Source organism: Anser brachyrhynchus (assembly GCF_964034855.1).
Source record: "Anser brachyrhynchus genome assembly, chromosome: 11".
In the NCBI taxonomy this organism is placed as follows: domain Eukaryota; kingdom Metazoa; phylum Chordata; class Aves; order Anseriformes; family Anatidae; genus Anser; species Anser brachyrhynchus.
In genome coordinates, this window is record NC_137706.1 from 20,212,497 (window position 1) to 20,238,070 (window position 25,574).

At 40.1% G+C, this 25,574-nt stretch overlaps 1 protein-coding gene across 3 annotated transcripts in view; it reads left to right on the top strand.

Annotated features, from left to right (window-relative positions):
* Positions 1–25,574, top strand: part of MAP2K1 (mitogen-activated protein kinase kinase 1) — a 37,476-nt gene that overhangs the window by 7,933 nt on the left and 3,969 nt on the right. For 2 of the 3 annotated variants that reach the window (XM_080551518.1, XM_080551520.1), the window contains exons 2-8: positions 8,193–8,403; positions 10,596–10,742; positions 13,751–13,828; positions 14,362–14,413; positions 21,180–21,304; positions 24,117–24,324; positions 24,969–25,033. In XM_080551518.1, coding sequence (XP_080407644.1) covers positions 8,193–8,403; positions 10,596–10,742; positions 13,751–13,828; positions 14,362–14,413; positions 21,180–21,304; positions 24,117–24,324; positions 24,969–25,033 — 886 coding nt within the window. Of the gene's footprint in view, positions 1–3,748; positions 3,941–8,192; positions 8,404–10,595; positions 10,743–13,750; positions 13,829–14,361; positions 14,414–21,179; positions 21,305–24,116; positions 24,325–24,968; positions 25,034–25,574 lie in introns of those variants that run through there. The other variant, XM_080551519.1, reaches the window with a different exon arrangement.

A 25,574-nucleotide genomic window follows, 5' to 3' on the forward strand; every position in this document is an offset into this window, starting at 1 on the left:
TCCTGACAGCTGAGGCCGTCCTCTCTCTCCCGGGTTCGTTGCCTCGCAGGCATCCAGCAGGAGGAAGTGAACAGTGGTGTCTGTCCCTGCGTGACACATACAAAAGAAACGAGAATGGAAGCAAGATTGTTTTACTTCATTCTGAGAGCTAGCACAGAGATGTTCCAGCGTTGCCACCTTTGCGTGCTTCCTTGTATGAACAAGTATCTTCCTAAAAACCAGCTTGAAGGTTTCTAAAACAAACTGTTAAAACTTCCTGGTAACTCATCTTTCCTTCAGTGTTCTTCGTTTTTTTGTGTTCACAACTCAGCATTGTTCTGTGCTTTTCTAAACTTTTTTTCAGTGTGGCAGGAAGATGAGTCAACAACTTCAACGCAGAAATCTAGCAATCAGAGAATGCATTTTTTGGGGAGGGGGGGGAATTATTCCGTTCTTATATACAGAGAGATTCTGCTGAGATGTTTGGTGTGTGTATGTATAAATATGTATTGTTAAAGTCTGTACATAAAAAGTCAAAATGATTGATTTCTTTCACTAACTGGCTCTATTGGTAAATGTCCTGTGTTGTGCAATCCCTCTATTGCAAATTTGGGCAAAGATCACAGAATCACAGGGTGGTTTGGGTTGGAAGGACCTTAAAGCCCTCCCAGTTCCTCTCTGTTTGTGGACAGGGACACCTCCCTCTAGACCAGGTTGCTCAAAGCCCATCCAACCTGCCCTGGAAAAGATGTAAGCCTTCTGTTTGGGCTTTTCTCTGGATCCCAGCTGTGGCTCTCTGTATGCATTTATCTGTGTACCCAGGCAGTGTTCTTTGCCTGTCCCTGACGTCTCAGCTGCAGCTTTTGACAGAGTTTCTGTTCTGGGCTCCTTGCTCAGCTCTTGCACCTGAAGCTTCTCGGTTTTAACCTTGGCCTTTATGGGCCTTGTAAACAGATAACGTAACTTCATCTCTTTATTATAGTGTTTCCCTGAAGCCGTGCCCTTATCACAGAAGGGAGTTGTGAAGATGCAGTTATCGTTGCTGTTGCCCTTATTTATCCCTTCTTATTATTAAATTCAACTTGGAGTTCAGAGAGTTAAAACAGTTGAAAGCCAGAACTTGTGTAAATCCACATGTATCGGCTGACTAGACTTTCATAAGATCTCTTTATGCTCTGTGTTGTGTTCTGAATGCCCGACAAGTAAGCTGGGCTCCGTGAGGAAGTGCAGGTTGCTCTGTGGTGTTGCAGACCTAGTGATGGCTGGGGAAACGAGCAGTAGGAGCACCAGTATTTGGGAGAGGAGGACTCAGGACTTGGATTTCCACTTCTGGAGACTCAGTTCTTAGGATTCGTCAATTTGAGATTGCAGGGTTTGTGTGTAACAAACTGTGGGTGCACTACTGCAGCAAGTGTTGAGGAAGCCTACAAACTGAGCAAAGCACTGTTTGTGTAGCTTAGCCACAGCATTAAATATGTGAAAGGGGCGCCTGGGCCTTGCTGGCAGCTGCCGCCACGCGGGACAAAGGGCCGCAACCCAAAGCGGAGGCTGGGAGCAGCTGCAGAAGGAGCTGGGAGGAAAAGGCACCCAGGGCAGGAAGCTGATGGCTGTCCCGTGGTGCCACCATCCACACCTGTGGCTTTTCTCCCTTTGCTGAACTCAGTCTTCAATTCAAACATTATTTGGGAATAAAAAACTCTGAAAAGTGTAATGGCGTAGTGGTTGCGCTAAAGCAAAGGAGGAAAGAATTTTAAAGCAAATATTCCTACCTAACAGATCAGCCTACAAGGAGTTATTTATGTTGTGTCGCTTGTTGGATGTTTGAAGTCTTATCACATTTTCGTCTTTAAAGCATACCTCATTCTGCTTCAGGAAAAATGGGAATAGAAATTTTGAGTGTCATTGGTCTGGCAGGACGCTTTCAGACAGGAAAAACTACACTTCTGGTGTTTTATTTATATTTTCCTAAGAAACAGACGTTAGCCAGAATCATCTGCCTCTGGCTCTTACTGGGTAGTTCTTTTCTGGTAGCATTAAACCTCAAAATATGCCCTACCGGGTCTGTTCCGTCCTGAAAGTGGAACGGTAACAGTGTGTGAAAACGGATGCTAGAAAGGAGCAAGTGTGCTGGGCAGTCATAAGCATTTCCTTTAGTGGGACGTGTATGAAGGACCTCTGACATGCTGCAAGAATCGAAAACTAAGTGGGAGTTGAAAAACAGTGTATTTATTTTTTTCCAAATGAGAATCCTTTGCACCTCGAGCGAGTTCAGATCTTTCTGAATTGTTCTAACTGCAGGTTTTATGAGGCTGCGCTGGAGTCAGCCCAGAGACAGAGACACCTGTCCTGTTAGCTGCGAGACTACTCATGTTGCTTTTTCCATGTTATTCTGAGCTGTTCTTTGTTAAATAATAAAACTGCCTTATTGCCCAGGTTTAGCACAGTCATGCAAAATAGTAGTGTCTTCTCAAAGCTGCAAAATGTCTTCATCTTCTTCGTACTTTGTTTCAGCTCCCTGATTGAGGCTGTTCGCGGAAATAATGTAGTGAGCTGCCTACTTCTGCTTTAAACTGACAGCTGTGTAGGCTTGGGGAAAGTGTTACTGTCACTGTGCTAGAAAACAGCCCCCAAGCTTGTATCCTCGTATGACAGGAGATCTGAAAGTGAATGTATGTCTTTATGCTTTCACTCATGCTAATTGTTCAGCTTGCAAAACTGATAGTAATAACTCTGAGCAGCTTTGTGACAAGGTACTGGTAAAGATGGCATCGCATTTTTTTTAATTTCCTCTGCCAAGTTTTTATTTTTCTGAAGTAGGCTTCAGGGTTAAGTGTAGCTTTAATATAGATTTTAGGGTTAAATGTGTGGCTAGTGAACACAACATCCAGTCCAGTAGTAACTAGGGGCACTGCTGTGCCTGCACGCCCGTTGTTGGCACCCCCCTGTACTATTTCTAAGCATCCCTGCGGCCCCTGTCAGGATGGGAGATCCTGGGACAGGTGAGACAATGCGTAAACTCTGAGATCAGCTTCCTTCTATGGACCTGAGGTGGTCCTGAGCCTTAAAGCTCCAAGTATCCCGTGCAGCGATCCTGCTCGGAAGAGCTTTCTGCCCTCTGGCTTTACGGGAGCTGGCTGTGCAGATGTGGGTTCAGATGCAGGATGTCCGATTGCAGCTGGCCTCAAAAGTGGGGCTTTGGTGAGGTGTGAATGGGCAGGAGCAGAATTTTTCCCCACGCATCAGAGGATGGTCGTTGAGTCAAGAAGGTGGCTGTGTTTGGTAGGAGACTGCTTTAAGTTCTGTGTCTTTATACTTCCGAGGCCACAGCAGTGCTGCACAGCTGTCAGTGAACTTCCTCGAGTGCAGAACAGAAGAAGCGATGCTGACTTACAGGAGGGCTCCTACCCGATCAAGTGTGGGCAGAGGCAGTCCCGCCTCCACAACACCTGCAGCCTGGTGCTGCCCTTGGAGGAGAAAACAAACAGCCTCCTCAGAAAACCCCTTCTGAATGTGATGTATGGCTTTGTTGCTTTTGATCTGGAAGAGAGAGATCTTGTAATGATCACACTTGAAGTCCAGTGGTCCACTTTGTAGAGTGGCATTGCCTGCTGGCTACACAGCAGATTTGTCCATTTCTGCCAGCCGATCGAGGAGATACTTATTGAATGTGGTCTGCAAAATTACGCTGTGTCTTTAACGAGTGTGGACAACAGCACTGACCTCCCTGCTGCTTCATTCAGATGATCACATTACAAAAGCTGGATTCTTTCCCTAGCGCAGGATGTTCAGTGTGTGCTTGGCTTTAAAACTGCTAGTAATAAATTGAAGGATAACCTGTTGCTTTGGGGTAGTGCTTGGAACAGCGAAGGGCTGAGGTGGTTTGATGGTTTCCTGCTGTGATGGAGCTCTGGCAGAGGCTTAGCTTTTTGACAGTGAAAAAACAACTCCAAGACTGCAGAAGGTAATGGTGATGAATTTTAATAGGAATCTTGGTCTTTTTGAATAAGTTTTATGTAAGATTAAGTAACTACTAATGCTGCTTCTGGAGGCAGATACTGGCACGCCAGCACGCTGCTGCTTTTAGCTACCAAACTTCCTTAACATTTTCATGGTGTCCTACTGTAGAACTGGTGTGTATTCCCTCTTCTGTATTTGTGTTTTAGTTTGTAAAACTTTACGTCGTGACTTGTTCATTACTTACACGTGTTTCTATGTGTTCTTTGCTCTGCAGCATTGTTGTGATGCTTTTATACAGGGAAGGTCCAGGCAATGATCATAGTTCCTGGCTGGGAGTAGGACTCCTGCAGAAGCTTGAGTTCAAAACTAAAGCTACATAAATCCTGCTTCCTTGAAGTACTGGAACTACATTAATTCCATCTCTTTTAATGCTACAAATATTTTTTTATTTATCTATTTACATTTGAAATTGATTAATATCTAGTGCTTCAAGCAAAGGACCAGAATGAAAAAATTAAATTCTATCTTACTATTTGTCATTGAATTATCCTAAAACTAACTGCAGATGTTATTTAGTTACATTCTGGACAGCAAACCTGACAGTGTCTTTGGGTTAACTACTTTTGCAGGAAGTTTTCAGATTGATTTATGTTATAGTTAAAGAATTGGTCCTGAGAAATTCAAGTGAGATCTGAACTTATTTGCTGTTACTGTCCTGCCCGTCCCTGCAAGTAGTGGAGGTTCTGCCGTTAGAGCTTAGAACATTCTGGTGACTTTGGTCTGAAGTCCTCGTTGGTTCTGTGTTGATGGCAGGGAGTTTGAGGATTTTCCCCTCTAGAGGATTAGGTCTGGCCTCAGGTGGGACCAAAGATCTTTTACCTTAATTGTTTTTATTTTGCTACCGCAGCCACATTGTAGATAAATGGAGAAACCTGATGTGCTGAAATTCATGACGCCAATACTTTCCTTTCTGTGAAAGCCTTTGGAGTCTTCTGGCTAGTGCTTGTTTGAACAAGGACACCAACAATAATTTATGCTTTCAAGCAAGGAAACACTTGTGCTGGAAGTGCAAAGCTTGAGATCGGAACAAACGATGTAAAAAGTAGTTTTATACAGATATGCGTTAATCACATCTGTGTTAGCCTGATGCTATCTTAGCAAGTTGTCGTCTTTGGTACTAAAGCTTCAGCATGACTGAGTTTTTGTTTCATCACACTAGCTTGTTTGTCTGCTCCAGGTCATGCGCGCAAGCGTTTCTGTGTTGTCTCCAAGCCCAGAAAGCCTCTTCTGCTTCAGAGAAAAAACTCAATAGTTGTTTTCTTCAAAACGGAGCAAGAAAAGCTATGCTGTGTTCTGTCTCTGTGCCTCTGGTTCCTTTATCTTTCCAAATGAGCAGCCCTATCTTCTTCAGTAATCTCTAAAAGGACAGCAAGTTCAGTGTTCCTTCTCTGAATTTCTAAGTGAAGCCGGGGACCGCTTGCTGCTGTGGCACACTGGATTGTTCAAAGGAAACTGAAATTCCCTGGTAAGGTCAGTTAGATGCTGAGCTCTTGCCAGTTTGGTCCTGACTTCTTTAAAGCAGCGATAGAGAAGAAAATGTCTGTGCAAAAGTCGCATCCAATAAAACTGCTTTATTAATTTGATTTTTTTCATAGGCTGTATTTTCTGGTCACTCATGATGTAAGTGCAGGGTAAAAGCAGCTAAAAGGTACGATGTAAAAGATTTTATGTAGCAGGCATGCACTATAAAGTTGCTGTGCTTCTAATATGAAGAAATATTTGGAGGAAAAGTATCTTTAAGTGGCCCAAAAAATATCAGAGGTCTGTTCTCCATTTCTACTGGTTGCAGAGGTTTCTACAGAGTAAAAAAATGACCTGTAGTTCCAAAAAAAAGTACAACATACTGCTCAGTGAAAAATAATGATGTGTATCTTGCAAGTGCATGTCAAAAGCCTACAAGAGCAAGCAGCCGGCGCGTTCCCTGCCCTGCAAGATGCCGAGCAGGGCTCGTGGGGAGGCGATGTGGGGAGTACTGGCAGGGTTTGTCGGTGCGTGTCCCCTGAAAAACACCAGTTTTGTGTTCTCACAACAGTAATCTTCTAGGGCAAAATACAGAGCTTGAGTCCATCGTTCATTGTGCTGGGGTTTATTGGAGGACAGTAAGGGGTACTGAACTTCACTCCCATTTTTATCTTGAGGTCATAATGTAAGAAGAGCAACTTCAGTTCCGTGTAAAAGCGTACGTTGCTTTGGCTTTAGGCTGGGGCTTGTTGGTTTTATGGGGCACATCTGGAAAACTGTATCCAGTGCTAGGTTTTCTGTTTTAGAAAGTAGATTTCAAAAATGTCTCTTTATGGTTCATCTTCACAACAGTCTGTAAGTCAGATTAACTTGAATGTTCTTATAAGTCGTGCTTATCTACAAAGGAAAACTTTGTGGATGCTCCAGGATATTCATTGTATGGTTATACACTGATACGACTGTGCTGGTATAAAACATTGGAGGAGGACAGAAATAAGAGTGTGCTGCTTCTTGTAGGATAGCCTGAAAATGCAGTATCCTGCTCCATTTGTACAGAATGAAGTTATTTTTATTATAAAAACATTATATAAGTTAGAGAGACTTGGTGTAACTACATTAGACAGTGTACATCGGATTTTACTGTGTAAAACTCTTCTGCTTCTGAGCCGCATTCCCAGATGGCATTTGCCCAGGGCAAATATTTTTGTGGAACTTGCTTTGTTCTTGTTCTTTTTTGTTCTTTTTGACATGCAAATAGACATTATTTTCTCATCATTGTTCGGTAATCTTAGGCCTGGAGTGTTTAAATGTCAAAATAACTGAACGCAGCTCACCTTTCCATCAAAGGTCTCGTTCTGTTTCCCTTTCTAAGCTCTTCTAGGTGTTATCGCTTCCTAAGCTATCCTCAGTAAGCGTCCCATCGAACACGTTTAAACTGCTAAATGTAGTAGGAGCTTGGGATTGCTTGAACTTAGAGATCGTGTAGCAGAGAAGAGTTGTGAATATTTGGGATTTCTTTGTTTGCCTTAATTAAACCTTAGATACACTCAAACCAAGATTGTTGTCCTGGCTGGAAGCGCGGGCTCTCTCGTTAACAAGGTGAGGGCTGCATCCTGTGTTTCTGGCCTCCCGTTGGGTCTGAGGATTGTCAGTCACTGCTCCTTGGAGTCAGCCCTGAGTCCTCTGAGCCGACCAGCACCTGCCTGGGCATCCAGGGGATGCGTCTCTGTGCAGCGTGAGTTGTAAGTGGATGTTTATGAAGTGACGAATAGAAACAATTTTCTTGGTTAGTGGTGAATTTTAATCCATTTTTTTAATTGGAAGTGGTGTAGGCTCTGTAGAAGCAGATTCTGCTCCTCAAGTTTTTCATCGCAGCAGCACTGTAATCCATGGGAACGTTGCATTAAATTTGGCTAAGCAAAACAGATATTTGCTCCTGCAGAAACTTACTGTTGCAGCTGGAAGCAGGAAATTTTAAATGAGCATTTAAGCTTTCACATTACTGAGATGAAGTGTTTTCACAGGATCTGAAGTTAAACTATCAAAAAAAAATCCCAGAAAACCAAACCTCTGTCTGTGTTCTTTAACTCCTCTTTAGAGCCTTGTACTTTTGTTTTGGTAGTAATCAATGACATTAAGCCTAGATTTCTGATGTACTTTTTTTTATAACTTTGGTCAGTTTCCTATCCCACTTAAACAAAGAGTCGTGTTTCTGGTAGCATTCTATGCATGTTTATCCTTGGTAACTTTTTATTAATATCTAAGTGGATTATTAGTAATATAATTGTGTTAAAGTCAGTGGTTGAAATACAAACTATGTAGGAAATTACAACACGATCCTCGAAAACGTGGAACTAAAAATAGCTGGGAGAGTTGTGCTGTGATTCACGAGGTCTCTGAACATGAATGCTGAGTCATTAAACCCACTCCTGTAGATACCAAACCTTAACATGCATGAACTTGGACAGAACCTCAGAGGTGGGGAAACGGTATCAATCTGCTTGTGTTTGTCATTGTTTTATCTGGAAAAAAATACTGTTTACTTAAAACAGAGATCCAATAATACGTCTCTCATGGGTATGACTGTACAGGTCTGTTTCATCTAGACAATTTCCATAGGTGCCAAAATGTCGTGCATTTAGTCTCTGACCTCAGTCATCTATTGCTCTTCCTCTTGCAACACTGCTGAGCAAGCTCAACCAGCTGAATTGAGTTATTCTTTCTCTGTTGTACAGGACAAATTTGGAAGCACTTCAGAAGAAGCTGGAAGAGCTAGAGTTGGATGAACAGCAACGAAAGCGCCTCGAAGCTTTCCTTACCCAGAAACAAAAAGTTGGAGAGCTGAAGGATGATGACTTTGAGAAGATCAGTGAGCTGGGAGCAGGAAATGGCGGTGTGGTATTCAAAGTATCTCACAAGCCTTCTGGTCTTATAATGGCAAGAAAGGTGAGTGCCTCAAAAACAAGAACTTGAGGACAACCTTTATTGAGGAGGCTCTCTGAACTATTATTTGGAGAAATAAATGATGTTGACACAAAAGACAGCTTAATGCCAACTTTCCAAAAAGTAGGAAAGGCTGTGCTTGATTATCCTACGCTTCCATTTTTTTTAGAAAGTGTTCCACGTGTTAACAATGAAAGGATAAATATTATTGCCCATTCTCATCTTTCCCCCCTCCCCCCAATTTGACAAGTATAGTCTTTTCAGCTGTGTATGTATCTTTCAGAGAAAATGTATTAGACTCATAAAGTAGAAGGCCTTAAAAGTTACTGAAAGATGTATGTTAGGGTAAGTGACAGTATCTTGTGTTCTGGGCTGTAAGTCTAGAGAAATCGGAAAAAATATGCCGTTTTAAGATCTTCCTTCTCAGCTGCAAACCAGAAAAGGGCCTCTAGGTGATCCTGGATACTAGAAAAAATGAGAACTCTAAGAACGAGGGAATGTGTTGGAGTATGGTGACATTTCCTGTTGCCAGTTTCTTCACGGGATGCAGGTGGTTCCTGTGTGAAAACGTGCCCCTCCTTTAGGGGAGAGTGTATTTCAGTGATGCAGCTTTTATGCTTTACAACCTATAGCAGTTGTGACCTAGCTTATAAGAACTGTGTTTTTTTAACTTAACTGTCTTCAATTTTTAATTCTCATCTTGTGTACAAGAATCTCTCAAAATCCCTGGGAATTAAATACAGTTATGGAAATGTGTCTGATACTACAGTACGATTTGCGTTTGGGCACCTCATGCCTGTTCCTTCCAGGAGTGAAGTTCCTTGCATGAGGCAGAGTCCAGGCATAGATCAATGTGCTGCAGTGGATCAGAAAGCTGGCAGGCTACCTGAGTTCATGAGAAACATAATTTCTTTGAGAGGATAAAACATAGGGCGTATTCAAATTGCAGGTGCCATTATTACACTGCACTGAAAATTTCCATTTTTTTAAACTGAGGAGTTGAAGAAATCACTGAAAGCCTTTGATGAAGTGTGCACTGTCATCCTCAACAAAATAGAGGAGAACATGCACACGCTGACTTTAATAGCCATGCTCAGTATAGCAACAGTTTGGGGAAAGGTGTTGAAAAGTGCCAACTTTCAAGGGAGTGAGAATTATGAAACATACAAGTTGCTGAGGCTTATTTGAACTAAATCAGTGTACTTGATTTTTCACGTACTGCGAGTTTAACAGGAATTTTTACCCCAACTCATTAATATTTGATGCAACTGAGATGTTTGTTGAACTGCGGTTTTCTTTCACGTATTGACTTCCTGTCATAATCAGAACTTGAAATTTTGATAAGATTAATTTTTTTCCCTTTCACTTTGGGGAATTGTACGTTCTTTTCTGTTTTGTAATAGATTTTGCTTCTGGTTTCTTCTGGTAGAATTTTCCTTTGAAGGAAAAAATATCTTAAGACTTGGAATGCTGGTATTACTCCTGTAGCTAGTAGAAAATCTATCCCCTTAAAAGTTTATGTATGAAAATAGCACCCCATTGATGAACTTGCTGCATCGCTGTCTGGCATTCCTTGTAACATTTTGTGATGCTATGAGATTTTGTTACTGATCTATCATTAAACTGAAAAGGTTCGTGTCTGTTATTTACATTGACAGTAGCTTTAATAGATTAACAGCTGTTACTCATTAACCCTTTAACTAAAATAGGAGTTTGGCCATTTTTAATGAGAAATTTTTAAAGGGGTTTGTCGACTGTCTTGCTCAGAAACGGTGTGGAGATGGAATACTTGAGTAATATGGAGAACATCTGTTGGTTTATATAATAAACAAGTCTATTTTAGGGATAGATTCTACTTTACTTTTTCCCCTAAATCTAGCCTCTTTCCAAAGTACTGATGTTTTGCCCTCCTCATGCTGTATTATAGTGTTTTGCCCTTCCCTTTGCTACTAGGACAATAAAAAGGAATTATTTTACAGTCGAGTCATAGAATAGTTGTGATTGGAAGGGGCTCCAGGAGGTTGTGTAGTCACCTGCTCAAAGCAGAGTCAGCTGCAAGAGCAGAGCTGCTCAGGGCCTTATCCAGAGGGGTTTGAAACCCTCTGAAGGTGGAGACTGCCCAACTTCTGAACAACCTGTTCCTTCTGCAATGCCCTGTGCCCCAAGGAAAACAATAAGAATGGTTTATTTTGCAGTTAATTCATCTAGAGATCAAGCCAGCTATTCGAAACCAGATTATTCGTGAGCTGCAAGTTCTGCATGAGTGCAACTCGCCATACATTGTGGGCTTTTACGGAGCTTTTTACAGTGATGGAGAAATCAGCATTTGCATGGAACACATGGTAAGTGCATTCAAATCTCCTAGCTTGAAGTTACTAACGGATCATTAATGCAAAACCTGGGTGTCAGCAGGACTTAAGTTAGCAATGTGGATTTCTCTGTGTGAATAAGAAATCTGAAACTATTTCAGATTCCCAATTTCTTCTGTATCCATGATACTTTATTTTAAAATATTTACCTGATCCTGCTATTCACTTGTTCTGGTTTGTTCTTGTTTTTATGCAGTACCGAGATCAGACCACACTGACTGATTGGTATGACAGCTGTGTGGCCCTTAGTAGCTATGATAATGAGAATGTAATTTATTGTGATTTAGACAGATCTATATTTTGTCTCCTTTCAAACTTTACAGAATTGCAGGCATAAAGATTACTGCACAGGCAACGAACAAACCCAGAAGGAACTTCAACAACTTTCTTAATACCAAAAATATTTTTAACTGTGTTTCATTTTAATAGAAAAGTACACATTCTTCTCGACATCTGTTTGCCTTTCTATTACCATATGGAGCCAAACACTAAAAGTAAATTTTCTGTAATTAAAGGTCAGTGAATCTTTTTCGTCACTTGCTTAGTAGAGGAAGTTTTTAACAACACACAATACAATAAATCTAAGACTATTTTTTTCCCTTGACAAAACTTTCTTTGGAGAGAAACCTTATTTTCTTGGGGAAGTTTTAATGCTTCTGGTCTTCTCTTATGGAAATTTTTAGAACAAATTGATGGTTGCCTAGAAACAAGTGATCATGATCCATTTTTTAAACATGTGCAAGCTGAATAGAAAGTGTGCATACTCCTAAAATACAAATGACTATTGGGAATTATACAGAAGTTAGTTCGTCAAAATTGAAAACAGTCATGAAAAATGAGACGAAAATAGATGTTAAAAATGACTGTCTGGGCATTGTTTAGGAACACATTGTTAAATGCCACAAAAGTGCACATCTGTAATTTCTAAAAGACAGATGGCAGTGATATATAATTACATGTGTAAATATGATGTCTAAAGAATCTCAATTTATCTATAAAAGGAAGAAGAAAAAAAAAAACAGAAGCAATTGGGGTTTGCAAGTTCCTAAACAGGGAATTATATATCTGACAGTAGGCAGCTCTTCGATTTAAGAGAAGGTGATATGGAATCTATTATTTCAGTGCTGAATCTAGACAGACTGGATACAGGATTTTACAAAAAGAACACTTGATTAAGGAGATAAGAAATAGAAGGTGGATTATTTAATTTACCATCTTAATTAAGTGATTAAGTTGTTGGTGTAATGTAGATCTTTAGGTGTAATCTATTGTTCTCCTTTTGGATAGGAGATTAGATGAGTCTCCATTGTCTTTTCTGTATGTACCTTTCTTTCAATTAGTATCAGACAAAATATAGACTTCTAGCAAAACATACATACAAATACAAACGAAGAGCTGTTGGTGAAAAAGGCATGGAAGTTAAAGATTTGAGTGATAGTTTTAGGTAATAAATTCAAAATCAATGCATAACTTTGCTTAGCAGCAAGTATTTAACATGCAAAAAGTCTGGAGTCTGCTCCTGAAAGGTGCCGAAGGTTGCAGCCCGCACATCTAGGCAAGTGAACTGTATTCAGCATCTTCCGCGATTGAAGCTAGTCCTCAGGGGAAAAAAAGTTTCTTTTTTTCTGTATGAGATCTTTGCTAATATACGAGTGTCTCAGAAGCAATAGCTGTCCTGAAATGCAGCCTGTTTATAGAAAAGACATTTATTTTTATGTATATATATATAAAATGTTTTTGGTGGTGTGTTTTTAATCAAATCTATTTTTTTCCCGAAAGGCATGATCAAATAAGTTTTCTTTAATATACTTTACTTCTCATAAGAATTTTAGATGTTAGTCCTCAAGTAATAAAACTTTCTGTAGTCTAGTTTTTGCACTGCATATATAAGTAGTGAAAATGATGAAAACTTCCGAAGGATAAATTAAGGCAGAAGGAAATTACTTTTTTCCAAGTTGGATTTTTGTCATAGTTACTGGGAGCTACCAAATGATTATCTGGACAACAGGGTACTGTTTTTTAATTTGAGAAATAACTTCCTAGCTTCTTTGTATAGTGTCTATTTTACAGAATCTAGAACTTAAGCACATACCTACTATTGCATCAGTTACTTAAAATATGTATGTAATTTTTTTATGGTTTTCCTTCTCAGAAGCCCTTAGCAACAGTGGAGTGTATTTGGCTGGGGGTGTCTGGGCATGCATTCAATTTATTTTACTTAGTAAAATTAGTAAGACCATTACTTACAAAAAATAAAAAATTAAAAAAAATTGAGGGCTTCACAGCATTTTGATGCTTTGAGAGCTGTGTCAAATCAACCCCTACCCTTGGAAGTTGACAGTCACTCCAGATACGCAGAACTAAGAGGCCAGTTTTCTATGTGTAGGATCGAGTCCAGGAATGAGGTGGACAGGAATGCAAGATTAATTATGATCATGGGGTGCTGCGAGCACATATTATATTCGCGAAGTAGCTCTGCGTTTTCCAGCATCATAAATTATTTTTATCCTTGGGATCAGTACCATAAAATGTATGTTTCTTCAGCCCTCCTAATTCTATCTTTGGAGGGAAAAGAATAGCATGTGATGGGTGTGAAAAGAAAGAAGTGCATGTTAATGTATTGGAGTGAAAGTTACAGACTTTCAGGAGTAAAACTCCTAATGCTTGGTCAACAGCTCGTCGTGTTCAGCACTTCCTTACCAAGAGTCAAACCATGGAAATACTAGTTTGGGAGATCACTGTGAGAAATGTTTGAGTGGATGTTATTACTGGCCAAATGTTTGTTTAAAAAAAAAAAAAGCATAAAACTGACTAATTCCTGCTGAGGAATGATTTGTTTTTTCAGATATGCACCATAACAATATCAAATCACATGTGAAAAGCAACGTTTCTCACCAAATTTAGGCTTTAGACTGAAATCCTGTTTGACATGTTTTAGAGAAATTTGACTGAAGCTTGAGTATTCAAACATTTATTATTAGGACGGCGGCTCCTTGGATCAAGTACTGAAAAAGGCTGGAAGAATTCCAGAGCAGATACTGGGCAAAGTTAGCATTGCGGTAAGTGCCTTCGTAGCTCTCAAAGGCTGTAGGTGGGTAGATGTGTGTCTCAGCACGGTAATGCCAGATCCAGGAAGCAACCGCTCCAGCATTGGAGGATGTGGGAGAGAAATTTTACTGGGTTTCAAAGTGTGTTGCTTCCTTTTAAGAAGGCAGTCTTTGTACGTGTCGTTATTTGGTCGCTCAGGGCGCTGGAACAAGTAACACATTCTATTGCATTAGCTTTGATTTTCTGCCTTTGTATCAGATGATGCTTGTGGATAAGAACAGAAGCAACATTTCATTTAAAAAAAAGTGGATGTTATCCTTCTCATATCTATTGTGCAACAAGCTGCGTATGCAAAACTTCCAGTAAGGGTCCAGTTGATTCTGGTTTTTAGTGTGAGCTGGAGGTATAAATTTAAACAAAATATTCATTTGCAGTGTTTACATTTTGGGACTTCTGTTATGTTGTATTCAGTTGGAATTCTTGTACAAGGAAAAACATGCAATTATCTTTTCATAAACTGAAAAATTATTTTATTTGTCTTTAGGTAATCAAAGGACTCACGTATCTGAGAGAAAAGCATAAAATAATGCACAGAGGTGAGATTAAAATTTTGCATTGCAAGTTTTCTTGATTTTTTTTTTTCTTTATTCAAGTTAAAATATGTACTTTTTTCCTTGATGTGTACTTTGTGGTTCAGTGTGATTTTGGTTCAGAGGATTTTTCTTGAGTAGTGCAAGGCAGACTTTTATCTCTTACTATGGCTGTCACTGGTCTTCAATTTTTGCTATCTTAAGCATGGATTATAAACCATTATTGTTGGCATAAGTTTAAATTGAAGACTGGAGATGGAGCACTTCATATTTTTCTTTGAATGGCACCGTTCATTAACAGCAATTGTGCTACGTGTATAAACCATGCCATGCGTTCAGTGGGTCTGGTACCATATGAGACCAGTCTTCAGATTATAAAAGTGTCTTCGTCAGACACTGTCTGAGTTTGGCAAGACCAAAAAGAGTAATTAGCAATCCCAGTTCATGCGATCTATTCTGGATCACCTTGCATGTGAAGTATAGACTGTGTTTGTTATACATTAGTGCTTTTTTCTTTAAAAAACAATCAAATATATAGCTCTCTACTGGAAAAACGGGCTAGATGAGGTGGACTCTGTAGATATTTCTGATGGTAATCGCACAGCTATTTGTCTCAGCTCAGTGCATAAGGGAGACTCCTGGGAAAGATCATCTTATTTTAGGGCACGCTAGCTGAGTGAACGTCGCATCTTGTAGTTTTCAATTCAGATACAGCAGTGGTTTGTTTGTTGGTTGCCTGAGGTTTTTTTTAGGTTGCTCTTGTTCAGCTGGCTGTTGAGACAGCAGTTCTTAACAGTTCTGCAATCTGTAAATCTGACATCCAGAACGCAGCCAATCTGATTTTAAGTGCAGTGAAACCTCACAGCAGTGGCTGCATTAGAGGTTACTCTTTGAGTATGTGGACAAACAAGTTCCTCTTTTGTGCTGCTTCCAGCGTTCCTGGATTGACCATGCCTGGCAGCGTAAGCTGCTGCGTACAAGCTCTCTGGTTCCTACCGTCGATCCTGTCTAGCAGTCTGCTGGACAGGCTGCCCTGTGTGCGTTATTTGTAGGCTCCACATGTAAGATGAGCCTCGTGTAGGCTGGCACATGGGCTTGAGCTGTCGCAGCTTTTTGTGGTTGAGGAGGGCCCTGGTTCAGCTTTCTGCACGTCAGGCTTACGAGCAAGGTCTGCCCTGCGCTGCGGAGTCCTGGAGGCTGGCTGGCTGCTCAGCTGAGTGTGGGCTGGGCTGCTGTGTGGTACCCCCTGATTAACGGGTGCTGGCATGTGAAAAAATGGCAGGCATTGGAAATATATAGACCGAAATAGTGTCAGTAGGGGTTAGTGTTGTCAGAATGTGCTTAGATAATGCTTCTTTAAATGCTAAACTTGGCTTCAAAGCCCAATACCATAGTAAATGTAGTGACTTCTCTGCTATTTGATATCTTAGAAGCTTGACCTTTTTTAAAAAAAAATCTTAGATTACCATTTTACCTAGGCTTTTTTATTAATTTCTTATTTAAGAATTCTTGGTATCATATGGCCCTGGTTCAAGGGGGCTACCTAGTGAAGCTAAGCTGAAGCCCAGTCTATCCTTTAAGGATATCAGTATGTTCGCCTGGGAAAACCCTTCTAGTGCAGGTGAAGCTTTTTCTGGCAAAATAGGTTTTTTTTTCCAGAGTGCCTCCTAGAATCCCAGCTGAAATAAATAGTACTAGTGAAGGCCCAGTTCTGGTATAACTGGGTCAGCATTATTTTGGTGACATGGTTGTAATTGCTGGAGATTTGTTTTATTTTCTCTAGCTTCTATATTTGGCCCTCAGTGATTATCTAGTACTGCACTGACATGGTGTGACCAGCATCTGGCATGTACTGTTTGTTAGAACTCATCCTGTTCCCAGGGAAAAATACGTGCAGCTGGTGGGCTTGGTTTAGTAAGGTTTGTTGTATTTGTTGTGAGAGTGGGAGACCTGAAAATAGACATCCTCGCTAAACACATGTAGCGAAAAAAGGCCAAAAAAATCTTGTTCTTAAATGAAAAGAGAGCGAGATTTGGGATAACTCATTTTCAGGGAGGAATTAATTCCATTAATTTATTTTCTTTGTGTGGCACTGCAATATCAGCAGCAGTTTGTAATGACCTGGCCCTTGAGCATGCCAGGAAGAGCAGAGGTAGGTGATAGTACAAAATGTCTTTAACAGTAAGATGCAAAATGTGAACTTCTATCTTCAAAACAAACTATTCTACATAGGTAACAGCTGTTAGCTAGCCAGCAAATAAGCATACAGCTACTTATTTCTGGTAGTATGTAAGACTATGAAATAAGATTTTGGGGAGTGGAGGGAATCGTTTGTGTGTAGAATCCCTCCTTCGAAACTTGTAGGCATCCTGCTTGTTCTTTGGTTTCCTGATTAGTCTCGCCCATGAATGTATATTTTATAAATCGAATGTTCTCTGCTTTTGTTGTGTTGTATAGACTTCTCTGTCTATGATGTCAGATTTCTGTGTGTTGGTGTGGTTGACAGCAGTAAGGGGTGGCTAGTGCAACAGGGATTTTGCCATTACCGGGAGGCAGTAAGACAAAGGGCTGTAATTGTCACCACAGGGGGAAAACCCACCAGAGGGTATTTCAGGGTAAAGAGTTAATGGACTGCAAGACTGACAAATAATGTTGAGCTGAAAGAAAGGAATAAAAAACAAATTGGCAAAACTGGTAAGTGATGCATTTGCTTGGATTAAGAAGAAGTGACAATCAGAAAGGACGGCAAAAACCCAACGGGATGTGGTTGCTGCTCATCGTGAGGTTCAGCTTAGTGCTCACATGCACAGATGGGTCCTGAACTAGCTGTGACCTCTGAGGAAAAGTATTCACATGTCATTGCAGACAGCTCAAGGAAGAAGTCATTAGGGGTTGTTAAGGAAGGAATGGAAAAGTCTTTTTATAGACCGTTAGCTCATCTGGACTATCATGCTTTGTTTTGGTTCTCTGAATAGACATGACAGAAATTGCAAAACTTCTGAGAAATAAGCTGGGGGATACAAAACAGGCACAGAAAAGGAAGGGGGCTAGGAGCATGACTCTGGTAGGTATCCTCATGCTAGTTCCTGTTCAGCTAAATATATTTGTAACAGTGATACAGAAAATGCTGCTTCTGTGCTGCTGTTTACCTTTGGTTAATACCAGAAGGCACCAGATGACAAGGAAAGAAATGTCCTCTCCCTAATTGCAAGGTATATTATGGTAGGTTTTTAATGCACACAGCCTTTTTTTGCTTTCTTTTCCTCTGGGTGAATAAAAATACTATAAATTAATCAGAAGGTAAGTTTAGTTCTCCCTGAGCACAGTCAGGGGTGTAATTTTCTCTGGAAAAATCTCCTCCTGCATCAGAAGTGCTCTGAGATTTCTGAGCTCCAGTTGCAGCCAGCAGCTTCAGGGCAGGAGGTACAGCACAGCAGGGTGCTGCCAAGGGGCTCTTCCAGTGCGTTGGTTCCTAGGTCATTCCCCCAAGATCCAGTCCTGAGAATTTACTTAAAATCAGAAATCGTAATGGGGGGAAGATGCTAAGAAAATCCTGGTTATGTTTGTTTGATATATGTTGACCTTAGTTGTAGTTTGCTAAGTCATCTTTTTTTGACTTTAATGTCCATGATGTCACTCCTCCGTCTTGGAGATCTGGGCTGCGTCTGTCTGAATATCCAGAGGACACTCGTACGGCTGAACTTGTGGCAAACAGGGATGAGCTTTCTATTAAATATTTGGGTGGTTGGATGATGCCAATAATGCACTGCAAGATAAATACGCTCTCAAGTGCAGCTACCCAACTTCCACATACAAAAGAAAAATACTCTTGCCTGATGTTGCTGTGATAATGTTCTGAGCCTTCATTTTTTCGGAATGAACTGGCTTTCTCCCTGTGAGAGAGAGCAAGGCTCAGGCAGGGGAGGCATACTTCTTACAGAGGGTAGTTGGCATCCTATAAACTTAGAAGCCTTTTTTTATTTACTAGCTCCCCCTTCAGTGTCATGTATCTGTGCATCTGGACTGGCTAAGGGTGTCCCTAGAGTTGCACAGCTCTGCTTCTGGATAGTCTGGAGTGATGCTTGCAATGTCCTTTCATCTTCTTTAGAACTTAGACACCTTGCTTCTGTAGCACATTTGATCTTCCTTTCGAGACTTGTCCTTTTCTTGCAAGTTAAGCGTACATTGTGAAGGATGCCTTGGCGTTCCTGTTTCCTTTGGCTTCTTTTTGGTTTCCAGAGAAACTGCTTAAGAGCTTAGGCACTCTGGAGTTAAAATAGCATAGCAAGGCACATTTAGAGTGGAATGACAGCAGTGTTCCTAACTGCTTTCTGATCACACTGGGGGCCTTGAGAGAAGAATTGAAATGCTCGGGGAGAGGCAGACTTTACATAAATGTCAGTGAGCAGTCATGATTTGCTGTGCTATTGTGAGAAAGTTGCAGCATGTGATTATAAGCTAGACAAACAATGAAGGTAAAAGTTAAGTCTTCAAAAGACCAGGTGGTTTCTAGAACGTGAAATTTGCGGTGTCATTTGGTTCATTGACAGTGGAATGCTGATGGGATTTTGCCATTAATTATGAACGTGAAATATTCATGAGCTGTAGAGGTAGGTGGAGACTTATCAGTGTTCTGAATCGAACTAGTAGAGGTACATAGGTGTGCAGTCCAAACATAAACATGGCCTGTAGAATTTGTCCAGGCTCTGCAGTGCTTCCTGTGTATTTTGCAAACACTCTTTTCTATTTTGCTTTTACACAGAACTTTAGGTGAAGATTCCTGTGAGCTGTGAGTCTCATATTTGTGCTGCCTGCTTCTCTGCACCAACAAAACTGGTTTTGTTTTTTTCCCTAATGAAATTTTAAACAGAACAAGCTCCTAGAGTGAATTCTTCCTTTTCATTGTGAAGTGTGCTTGTGGTGAGATCTCTACAAATAGTCAAAACTTGCATAAAGAAGGTAGAACTTGCAGAAGGTAGAGCTGTAGGTCCAAAAGGCTTCTAAAGTCCCTCTGCTGAAGTCCTGTGCCTGTGTGAGAGCTCCCTGCCCCGTTAACCAGTGTCCAACATTGTGGTTCCTGCCTGGTAAACGGCCCCACAAACTGCCCAGTGCCTTTGTTACTTGTACAGGAGGAAAATGTATTGAGCAGTGTTGATAAGCTAGTTACTTTCCCAGGGATGTGGAATTGAAAATAGTACACACAGAATACGTGCCCATCTTTTGTGTATGGAGAAAATCCCAACTCCTCTTGCCAGGTAGGTGTTTTTTGGTTTTTTTTCAGGAGAAGGAAGGTGTACGCAGACACGATTTCCTTTGTGTTGAGGCCATGGGGTAGTTTTAGATCACTGCCTGGGCTTCCTGTGGGCCAGTGCTTGCTCCAAGTGAAGCGGACCAGCTGTAGGCTCCCTGTGCTGCAGCGGAGCCGAGAGGAGCTTGTGTGCACAGATCAGCACAAACCCTTGTTTCCAGTGTGCCTGGACAGTTTGTTTCCTGTATTAGAAAGGTGATTTCAGGAACCAGAAAATGTACACACAGTTTACAGAAGTAAATAATTTATGTATTGAAGCTTTGGTTTGTCCTTTGAAAGTGGGCTGGGGGGATTAAACAGATAAAATATTTTGTCTGCATTTCCAATCTTGGTGGATCTTGCTCAGCGAGGCATAACCTCCTGCATGGGGATCTTTTCCTAGTGAGGAGGAGTCATGTTGAAAGTGTCTGAAAAGTGGAAAAGCAAATGTAAGTAAGCAAATGTAAGGAGGAGTCATGTTGAAAGTGTCTGAAAGTGGAAAAGCAAATGAAAATAGTCTATAGGCTCCAGACTTGTGGATCTGCTCTTGAATAGCAGAGACTAAAGTGAAATTGTGATACCATGAGCCGATTGCTTCCTTCAAAAACAACGTACAGTACCCTCTTTTATTGTTGACCTGTAGCTTTGCAGTTGTGAGCTGCTGATTACTTCTCTTGATAATGCACCACTGGTAAAGACCAGATAAGCAGCAAGATACATTTAGGGGAAAGAAAAAACACACACTTCTTACACTTATCAAAGAAATACTAAACTGTTCTCAGCACCTTTGCATTCACAAATAGCTGTTATTAGTTGCATAGTTACCAGTGGCCCTCATTAAGCTTCCATTTAGGTAGTGATTAATTTCAAAGCACAAGGGGGTTCTGTCACAGGTAAACAATCTCCAAGTATTTTAAGTGTAGCACTTCAATAATAGGCTAGATTATTGTTTCAGAAGTGTTTTAAAACATCCTATAGCAAAACCATATTTTTTTTGTTTATATGCACCCAAAGTTTAAGTCAGGGATGATTGAGTAGCTGCTGAAGTTCAATGAATTTTGTTTAAAAAAATTTATAGGGTTTCTTGATTATTTCTAGGCAAAAGAACATCACTAAAGAGTAGTTACGTTGGTATGTCAGCATATGCCAAGTATTAGTTGTTGCAAGGAAGCTGTAGTTGCACAAACATAGTACTTGAAAGCCAAGAAGGTGGGTAAAATCCAAACTTAAAACCAACAGCCTTTTTGCACTTGTATTTTAAAAAGCTTATTTTCACTTATGTATATTTAAAGAGAGCCCATGAATTGGGTCTGGGTAGGGAACCAGATCTCTGCTCTGAGTATTCCCAGAGAAGGGATAGGAGTTATGGGATAGAAGGGGAACAAAGGGAGACACATGATAATTCTCACCTCTCATGTTACTTTCATTGTCAAATTTCCCATTTTATCTATTATAGTTATAAATCATCCATTCATTTTTTTCCAGATGTTAAACCATCTAACATTTTGGTAAACTCTAGAGGTGAAATCAAGCTTTGTGATTTTGGTGTCAGTGGACAACTGATAGATTCTATGGCAAACTCGTTTGTTGGCACGCGCTCCTACATGTCTGTAAGTACAGATTTTATAGCTTTGAGTTTACTATACATTATGGTAGAGTTATCACGATTCCAGTAATCAAACAAGAAACCAACTGTTGCTGTTACCTCTACTACGTTCATAGTTCTTATTTCACTTCCTGCATTCCAGGCATATGCCATATATCAGATTGGGGGTGGGGGGAGGGAGAACGTGTTGCTTGGCTTTTCTTGCAACAGGAATATTTTCATAACACTACAGAAGAGATGCAATCACATCCACGTTGCAGAATCCAGTTGGTTAATGTGTTTAGGTTTCGTGTATATGCATCTCTGGAAAAACAGTATTTATATCTTGTTCTTATTAAATCCAGTTCTTTCCACTCCAGCATTTTGCTACAGTCACTTACAGAGGCAAACTGCTGCCTCATTAGGGGTTCTGTTGTGACTGCTCCTGGGAACCCAGTCTGGCTCTAGCAGCAAGGAAAAGCATGGGAGTGGCTGGTGTGGACAAGGCCGTGGCAGCTAATCTGGGACTACTTACACAGATCTGTGTTCCTGTTCACGAGCAGCACCTTGAAACTTGCTTTTCAGTGGAGATCTTTGCATTATGTGAATTCAGTGCTAATGGAAATAACAGATCTCTTATTCTAATGTACTCACCTGTTCAGCATACAGCCAATTACTTCATAAAACCAGAGTGTGCAGAGATCCTGCTGTAGGATCGAAACTGTGTGGGCTTAAACTCAAAGGAAAAAAGCATAATAATGCCGCTTCTGCTCAGCGTGGGACCTGCTTTTCAACATCAAAGACAGTCTTTTCTTTTTTTGTCATTTAATATGGGTAACATACTTGAAATAACTGTGGCTTATGTTCCCACATACACTTAGGGACTGTTGCTAATAGTGCGCAAAAAAAGTCCATCTCTTGTAAACCTTCAGCATGCTACTGGCTTTCCCTTTTTCTTCTAGTAGAAGGAACAAGAGCAGAGTGCTGCCTGCCTTCAGTTTTCATCAATTTGTTTTTTCTAAAACTGAGACTCAGCTTTGTGCTCTGTCACCGTATGTCACAGACCAAGCTGTGTTGGTGATATTCTTTTAATAGTCTCTGAAGTACCTTTTCCTGCAATATCTTTCTCCCTTAGCGTACTTTTTCAAATGATAGCTAGAGAATTGTTACATGCCAAAGAACATCATATTCTACTGTATGAAGATGTGTATAATCAAAATTGCGTAACTCAAATATATTTTCTAGATTTTAAATGTTTTGTGCAGCACTAGAAATCTTAAGAACTGGTGTGTATCCTCCTTTCTGGGCATCTTTATCTTTATTGCCTAGCAATCATGTAGTTTACCCAAATAGTTGAGAACGTGCTGAGGTGGGACACTGGAGAGAATTCAAGTGTAACCTTAACAAATGGTACAAAATTGATTTAACAAAACTGTTGCCCATTATTGCAAAGAGAAGGACTTTACAGTAATACTGCATTCTTATGTTCTATGGGAATGCTTCAAGTTTTCCAAAATATGCATATGAACTGGAGTCTGCATGATTTTTGTAAAATTATCTTGATTTTTTTAAAAAGAACAGAAAAGTGATTATTTTCTTTGAGGAGTCTCAGTAAAAACAGATCAAAGGATGATGTAGAACAATATACTAAACGTTGAAGAAAATACTTTTAGCATCTTAGAGTACTGATAGAATAAGTACAGAAACTAGGCAAGAGGAGTTAGTTTAGGATTAATCTTGTTTTAGTTCTCTAGGCAGGAAAAAGGAGATGATTACAATGAGGAGAACTGAGGCTCTTTGGAGCAATATGATTGGGGTATCCACGTATGGTTTCCATCACGATTCAACTGATGCCCAAAAAAGACATTGCTAAGTCTGTTTCCAATGTCCAAGTCACGTAAAAACAATGCACGATCTATTTCTAGCTGAATCTGTTGTCTTACCTGCATGCACTTTCATAATAGTTACATTAGCACGCATATATAACCTCTCCTGAATTTGCTTTTGTTCATCCCACTCTAGTTTTGTTTTGTTTTTTTCCTTAGAAAAACTTAAGCCTGTTATGTTGTTGGTTGTCAGCTCATAAGTTGTAGGTGGTTTAAATAATGGAACAGGCGTCTATCTTCCTGTCTTACATATATTTATCCCAGTCATTATACCTCTGGGAAAAGTCTGTGCGCTGCATAAGACTTTGTCATTCAACTTCAGTGTTATGTTTTATTGTTTCAGTGGATGATAGAGGTCAGTAGTTTGTATATAAATTATTTGAATATGGATCTGAAACTGAAGTATGCATGCCTTGCATAAATGCATTTCTGCTGTTAGGGACCTATGAGAATGGTATCAGCTGAGAAGTGTCACAAACCACAAGATTATTGCTAGAGCACCAGAGACCCATGCAGAATCCATTAAATACCCTTCCCTCTTTTTCTCAAAGCATAAAACCAAGAAGGGCTTCTCGGGGAAGCAAGGTGAATGTTTAGTTACCAGTACTAGTTTTGTTTCCTTGTTCTTTAATTATTCCATCACTATTAATAATTGCAACATTGAGATATTATGTTAAAGAAATAAAGCAGCAACATAATGGCATGGGTTTTAAGTCCCAGATTTATTTGTAATGGTTGTATACAAAGTTTCTGAAGATTCTGGAACTTTAGCTAAGATTTAAATAAAGGTACCTCGCTTGCTGGCGTATGCCACACTAGTAAGTTGGGGCTTCATCTCTCACTTTATCCATACTATAGCAGACTGCAATTTCTAATTTTTCTTTTTTGTTATGGTGTTTTACTGTGTCCCTTTCTTTCTTTCTTTCTTTCTTTCTTTCTTTTATTTCGTAGCCGGAAAGACTACAGGGAACCCATTATTCTGTGCAATCAGACATATGGAGTATGGGGTTGTCACTGGTAGAAATGGCCATTGGCAGATACCCGATTCCTCCTCCTGACTCTAAGGAGCTCGAGTTAATGTTTGGCTGCCCAGTGGAGGGAGATTCTCCAGTAGCTGAGACCTCACCCAGGCAAAGAACACCTGGTCGACCAGTGAGCTGTAAGTTCCAACGTGAGGCAAATATTTTTATATTTGCTGTAAAACAATAAAATAAAAAAGGTGCCAATGTAACGCCTACTAAGAAGCTTTTCATCTGTACCACTGAGGCACCTTTGCAGCATCTTAAAGTCTTTTGGAACTAAGCTGACGTTTCCAATGGTAAGGTATAAAATCTGTTAGATTGTTTTCTATTTCCTTACCTAGTATTGATTTGCATAGCGTGGCTTTAAACTTTCAAAAGAACAGGATTGCATTGGGCACCTGGTTCAGTCTTGCTATCAGGAGGTATTTGAGCTAGAAAATCAAGGACGAAATGTGCTTTTGCTAATAACCAGGCTGTTCCTGAACACCGTTAAGACGTGTTCTGTTGATATGGTTCATCTCTTTAAGATGCGGTATGATCCAAGTGCAATAGGAAGACTTCCTATTAGGAAGTGAAGTTAATGATTTGCATCAACTCAAAAATAATAGTTTCTCCTTGCATGAAAGCATTACTTTGCTGTTCCACGTCTCTAAAGTTTACTGGGTGCCCAGCAAGTCCACCATACAAGAATCAAATCTATGACTGTTAGCTTTTTAAAGCACCCCTGCCTCTGGTGGAGAGTAACACTCTGTGTTTTTCTACTTCCAAAATTTCTTCTTAGCCTATGGACCAGACAGCCGGCCGCCAATGGCAATCTTTGAACTCCTTGATTACATCGTCAATGAGGTAAGCAATTGCACTTGTACCAATTTAATTGTAAACTTTTAAAGCATTCCAGAATTTGAGTGGGTGTGGGGTTAGTGTTACGCTATGTCAGTTCTTGTGATCTTTTATTACTGCAATATGAGAGACATCCTTGTTTTCTGTGTCAGCTTGAATTTAAATTATTCCTGGGGATGGTTTAGCTTGTTCTTTTATACCCTTGTTAAGTAGCTTTTTGGGTTTTCCAGCCTGGATCACACAACCTGTTAGATTTAATAGCAAACAGTACTATCAAGCATATACAAAACTGTTATTTTCTTTTAAAGTATTATAAATAAGCAGATTCATAAGACTGTATTTCAGATATCTAAGCTACAAGGCTAGTTAAGAGAGTAGTACATCAGAATTGATAGTCTATTTTCTGTATTTTTACAAATGCCACGGAAGTTCACACGAGTTCATTACTTGTGTCTGTCAAAAAAAAAAAAAAGCTCATGTTAGCTATCACTTGTAACAGCTGGATAACAATTGTTCAAGGTGAATAAATTATAAAATGATGTATCTG